At 45.2% G+C, this 6000-nt stretch overlaps 1 protein-coding gene across 1 annotated transcript in view; it reads left to right on the top strand.

Annotated features, from left to right (window-relative positions):
* Window positions 1–3634: 3634 nt before the first annotated feature.
* LOC102447344 (ectonucleotide pyrophosphatase/phosphodiesterase family member 7-like) overlaps window positions 3635–6000 on the top strand; it is a 42038-nt gene continuing 39672 nt past the window's right edge. The window contains exon 1 of the mRNA XM_089782254.1: window positions 3635–3728. Within this exon, the coding sequence (XP_089638380.1) occupies window positions 3635–3728 (94 nt within the window). The remainder of the gene's footprint in view (window positions 3729–6000) is intronic.

Raw genomic sequence — 6000 nt, 5'->3', positions numbered from 1 at the left:
TATTATCAGGATCTTTCTATAACAACTCCTCTCGAACGCCAATAACCTTCTCTTCATATCTTTCGTTATCACCCATGTCTCACATCCGTACAACATGCTGTTAAATACACACATTTTCAACATGTTCAGCTTCATTCCTAAGCTAATCACTTTACTTTTCCAGATCTTATCCATTGCATATCGATATTTTAATTAACATATTGTAAACAGACATTGGACTGTCAAGAAAAATATGATTCATATTTTTACTGCATTTTCAGACTCAGCACTTTCTTAACAGTTGAGATATAAATACATGGGCTTTATTTGCAGAGGCTCAAGACAACTGCAAGGCAAACAGAAACTATTTCCTTTAGCGTCTTATTAATGTTTAGCGTTACTATTAAAAACATTGCAGCATTCTATAGCAAATTGATGATCGGATGGCTGTTATGGTAGAGGAAAATGCCAGAAAAAAAATCCCCTGCATTTCCTCCCGGGATACACTCCCCTTTTCTCTTGTAGCATTGCCACCAGACATCTTACCCCTCTGGATTTTGCAAACCTCATATAGCCTCATATAGCTGTGGTACTTGAGCTCTTATTTTTTGGACTGAAATAAGCCATTGGGTCAAGTCCACCATCCTGACAGTTCACAACTGCACACCAGGGTATGTGTGGAGGGCTTTCTCCATACTGGTTTTAAACATCCCAGAAGATAAGGGCTTCACCATATCCCTTGGAAAACTATCCCTAGCCTACAAGATCTCTCAGCCTGCAAAGGTTTGCTGATTTTTAGCCTAAATTCTCTTTTCTCCTTTTTTAACCCCTTATACTGTCTGCTTATCAATGCATCCTAGTGCCGATCCAGCATGGTCCCTCCATGGGATGCTGAGCATGGAACCCAATGTTTTGTTTTCAGCTCCAAAGCCCTCCATGAGAGTGGCCTCAATTCAACTGCCTCTGCAAGATCATGACCTCCTTTGATGGCTACTTTCCACGCAAACTACAAAATGGCCAACATCACCAGCGAAGCCTGAGCATGGACGAGATTTTTCACAGCAATTGGCCCCTGAACCTGCAGCTCCCAGGAGAGACCAGGGTTACCAAAGGACTCAGCATCTTCAGAGCAAAATGCAAAGCCCACTTCTCCAACCTCGTCATCCCACAAAAACATCAACAAGGAAAACTCAGATCAAACCGAGTCCACCAAGTCCTTGCAGGCTGACGAGATGAGAGAAATAAGTATTTATTGATGGGCACACTTCATAATTCGGAGAAGTGCTCAGCAGGTATCTGGATGCAGCAAGGTCCTAGAGAGATAAGAGTCCTGCACTTGTCATATCAGAATCATTTCCACTGAGCACACGCTCACAAACAGAAGCAATCAGGTCAAACTCTCCCTGGTCTGACCTCACTGCAGTTTCAATGGTATAGACGAAAGGATGATTTGGAATCACAGGTTTCGGGTGGTGGCAGTAGAACGATTAGATGAACTTTTGAAAAACAAACATGCTGTTTCCATGCCAATGGCCCTAAAAATTATTAGTTTTAACTGAGAGATGAAGGAGAAAAGGGAACACCATTTATAAGACTTGTCCTTTAGCTGAATGTTTATCTATATTTTCTTAGCATCAGAAGGCTTTTAATGCCACAGTTTGGCGGCTGCACCTACATTAAGTATTCCAGAGCATGTGCTCTTCTTGTCTGAGAGTCTTATTTTCATTACAAAGCCTTCTGGATTCTCATTCCCCCACCCCTCTGCCTACCTATGCAAAAATCTACAATTTAGGTGAGTTTATTAACAGGACTTGGTAAACATGGTCTCCCTAATTTTTATTGCTGCCAACACATTTCTCTTCTCCACCTCGAGATCCTTTTAAAAATAAGAATGCAGGCTCGTTAGCTGTTCAGGAGAACAGGCAGATGAAAAGCAATGATGAAATTAATCTTATTGCCAAAGTCGAAGCTCTAGATATTCTGGTGGCAAGAAACAATGGCCTTGTAGATAATGGAGTTTTCTGGGTCTAGTTTATCCAAATACGCAGAACGCACTGGTTTGTTCATTTATTTTATCTTTATTACCAGGTCTGAGATTTTCTGTCTCTCGACTCTTGTGACTAGTTATGTGGGGCTCAGAATCTCAACACGCTTGCTTCTCACCAACTCCTTCTCAGCTAAAACTTTAGACTCTGGAGGAAAGAAGAAAGTACTTAGTATCTGTTCTGCATCACTAATTTCATCAAAGATTTCTCATTATTCTTTGTTGGCAGTTTAATTTTCTTCTCTCTCCTTTCCTAGAACAGACACAGCTTTAATTACTGACCTTCTCAGCTTCTGAGCACTACGGTGTCCCTCCCTGGCTGGACTCTCCTGAAGACTCATTTGGCATATTATCCCTGTGGCTAGTCAGTTGTTGAAAGGTATGGATCGTCTGAGCATCCAAATCTAATGGCAAAAACAGGGGATCAAATTCTCAAAGGTCTTGTTAAAACTTGCCCATGCTATTTGTGAGTGTATTCCTTGGTGGGACCAAAAGCGGAGAGGGAATTTATGCTTGGAGACTTACTTCTGTTGCAGAGTACTTGCACTAAAACTAAAACTACAGAGTAATAAATAATGTGCAAAAAGAACCTGGCATTGTAGTTGGGTTACCACAGAACTGAGACAGAGCACACCAGGGCCAATCCAGGCCACAAAGGGTACATCTACAGATCAGGGTAAAAGTTGAATTAGGGTTCACAACTTCAGCTATGTCAATTGCGCAGCTGAAGTCGAAACAGCTTAAATCGGCTTTTGGCGCTGTCTAACAGCAGGAAGTTGAAGGAAAAAACACTCTTCTTTCGACGTCCCTTACTCCTCGTGAAATGTGGGTTAGAGGAGTCAGAGTAAGATGTCCTCCAGCTTGCCATTATTTCAAAACAATGGCTTGCTGTGTAGATGAGCACTGTGCTATTCAAAATAACGTCAGTTATTCCAAAAGAACGCTGCTTTGTAGACGCACCAAAATGGTGCTTAGAAGGTCTTCCCCATTGCATTTCACACCCCTCATTATTGGTCCCTTTCTGCCAGCACCATCGGCATTCTCATTGGTCAGATACAAATCTCTTAAAGGCTTTGTCAGGTTTCATTGAAAAAAAAAATTAACAAGGCTTCACTTTTTTAATTGTGTTCCAAAAAATGCACCTCCCGGCACCACTCCTGAGAGGACACGCTACAGGGCCTGGTTTTCAGAAAGCGCTGCACATGAAAATCAGTCCCCCTTTTATAAAGCCTTAGTCAGCCAGCCAGTGCACTTAAGTATTCCAGACTCACTAGTCACTTCAGAAAAGCCCAGATGGTTTTACTTTAATAAATCTATATGTTATCAAGGATATGGCTTTGAACAGGTTTCTCTGGCTTGAACTTTGCTCTGATCCACCACAGATAAGAAAGGAAGAAAAGCAGGAGCAAAAAACTGGGCATGCCATTTCTGTGCTGCAAGCTACTCAGCATGAAGAGACTTAGCTGTCTTTTGCTTCTGCTTGGCTTCTTAAAACCATTCACCTGCCGTCCAACTGGCAGGAATGAGAAGGAAAACAGCTCAAACAAACTCCTTCTGGTTTCTTTTGATGGATTCCGTTGGAATTATGACCAGGATGTCAACACCCCGAACATGGATCTCCTCGTGAAGCAGGGAGTGAAAGCCAAGTACGTCACCCCTCCTTTCGTGACCATGACTTCCCCATCGCACTTCACAATCATCTCCGGTAGGTCCCGTTCTGCCAGGGTTATGTGCAGTCTTACTGGCATTGTAAGGTTTCAGTGTGTTGGGAAAACTCATCTCCTGGTGCCATGACTGCCCACACAGGCTGTTAGAGAGGACATGCCTACAGAATCAGTCCTAGGAATTTTCACTGTGCAGAAGCTGCATTTACTTCTGGAGTTAGCTACAGCAAACCACAGTAATTCCTCATTTAACACTATAGATCCGTTTCAGAAAATGATCGTGTTAAGTGAAAACGTGTTATGCAGGGTCAATTTTCCCATTGAAAATAATGGAAAAGGTGGGGGTTGCGTTTCAAGCGGTGGTGTCTGTTGGGACTGGGACATAAGGTTGGGTGAAAAGGGGGACTTGGTTACAGCAGGAAGGGGAGGCGTTTGGCTCTAGGGAAGGGTAGGGGAGGAGAGGGGAAGTGGATTGGGTTAGGAGTGTGCCCCTGTGACGGGTCTGCTGGGACCCAAACTGCATCTGGTGAGGGAGGGTCGCCGGGGAACAGCGTGGTGAGCAGCGAACCCTCCGCCGCTTTGCAGGGAGGCGGAGGAAGCCCCGTGCAGCTGCCAGCAATGGGCCAGCTGGGGAAACAGTGTTATTCCGGGGACGGTCATGTAATTCTAAAAACGTTCCCTACAAAAAAAATCGTGCTATTGTGAAAACGTGTTAAGTAGGCACGTGTTAAATGAGCAATTCCTGTATAGTAACTTCTATCAGCAGACTTCCTTAATTTTATTTTTGGAGCATTCTTTAGCACGAGCTAAACATCTTTTACATAATGTATTCACTAGAAGACTAACCCAGCATTGCTCGGGTGCTTCAAGGGAGGAGGCTGGCACCAGGTCTGTGGTGGGTGCAGGAATCAGGGCAAGGCCTTGCAGATGTGAGGGGCTCAGGGCAGGAGGCTAGGGTTTGGGGGTGCAGGAGGCACCACAGGGGCTTCCTCCTTCCCCCTCCCAGGCCCTCCCAGGCACGGGGAGTGCTGGTGGGGGTTCCCTCCTCCATGGTTCCTCCCAGGACAGGGAAGGAGGGAGGGAGGCATTTCTCCTTCCCCTAGCCCCTCCCAGGGCAGTGGGGCTGGCAGGGGCTGTCTCCTGGGCAGGGGGGCCCACTTACCGGGGGAGGTGGCAGGTAAGATGATGAGCCCCATCCTCAGCTGACCACTCACTTGGTGGTACGGCTCCCCCCAGTGGACACTCTGCAGTATGGCTCTCCCCTGCACTTGCTGCCCCCAGTGGTCACTATGAGTATTACATCCCGCCAAACAGCACCTCCCGTTCCATTTTATGGAACACAATCCCATTCCCCACACTTCCTGGCACAACCAAACCCTGACCTTGCATTTAGTTAGGACAGTGTTTCTCAAAGTGGGTCACAGATCCCCTTTGGGAAACACACTGATGTGCCGCTCCGCTTTTTTTATCTGAAGGCTCCATAGTCACAGATCTTCATGGCTCCCATTGGGTCCACTTTGCTGTTTCCAACCAAGGGAAGCGGCAGGAAGCGGCGGCCCAAGGCCATGCAGTTTCCTGCAGCTCGCCTTGGCTACAAATGGTGAACTGGAGTGAATGAGAGCCACTACAGAGCCTTTAGATGAACAAAGTGGAGCAGCCCACTAGCGACTTTCCCTAAGTGAGGAACGCTGAATTAGGAGAAGAGAAAGCTGCATATCAAATTTGGTGGCTATAACTCTCACATTCAGGAGGAGTTCTTGAACAAACAGACTCGCAGACGGGCAGATTCACATTTCTAAAATACGTATGTATTCATTTCACTTGCATTCATAAGGTTTAAGGAATTGGTAGCTCAGGGAAGAAGGGATTTTATCCATATGTAAGAACGTCCAACCTCTCATTTTCATTTTCTCTCTCTCTAATTCAATCCCTGGGGAACAAATCTTTTCTGACCCAGGATGACCACAGTAAGCTAAATGCAGCAGTTCCCTCAAACAAGGCAGAATATCACCACAGGGAGGATCAAAACATCAAGCCCAGTTGTGATTTCTATTAGTTCTATTTTCGTTTCACCAACAGGCTGGATTGACCACACTGTGCCAGGCAAGGTTCAGGCACACAGAGCATTCCCGATCCAAAACTGCTTACAAATCTAAATTCTGCCCTCATTAATACTGCCATACAGCCCTCATTCAGATGAGCTAATACTGGATGGACTCAAAAGGAGGGCAGAATTGTACCTTGAGTCAGAAGAAAAGACTGAGAAATAAAGTGTTTAGGCTTAGGTTTTTCTAATCAGTTTTGAGGATTAAG

This window comes from Pelodiscus sinensis, chromosome 15 (genome assembly GCF_052426305.1).
Source record: "Pelodiscus sinensis isolate ZL-2025 chromosome 15, ASM5242630v1, whole genome shotgun sequence".
Taxonomy (NCBI): Eukaryota; Metazoa; Chordata; order Testudines; family Trionychidae; genus Pelodiscus; species Pelodiscus sinensis.
Note: the sequence above shows the minus strand (reverse complement) of the source record. Positions and strands in the feature narration are given on the sequence as shown.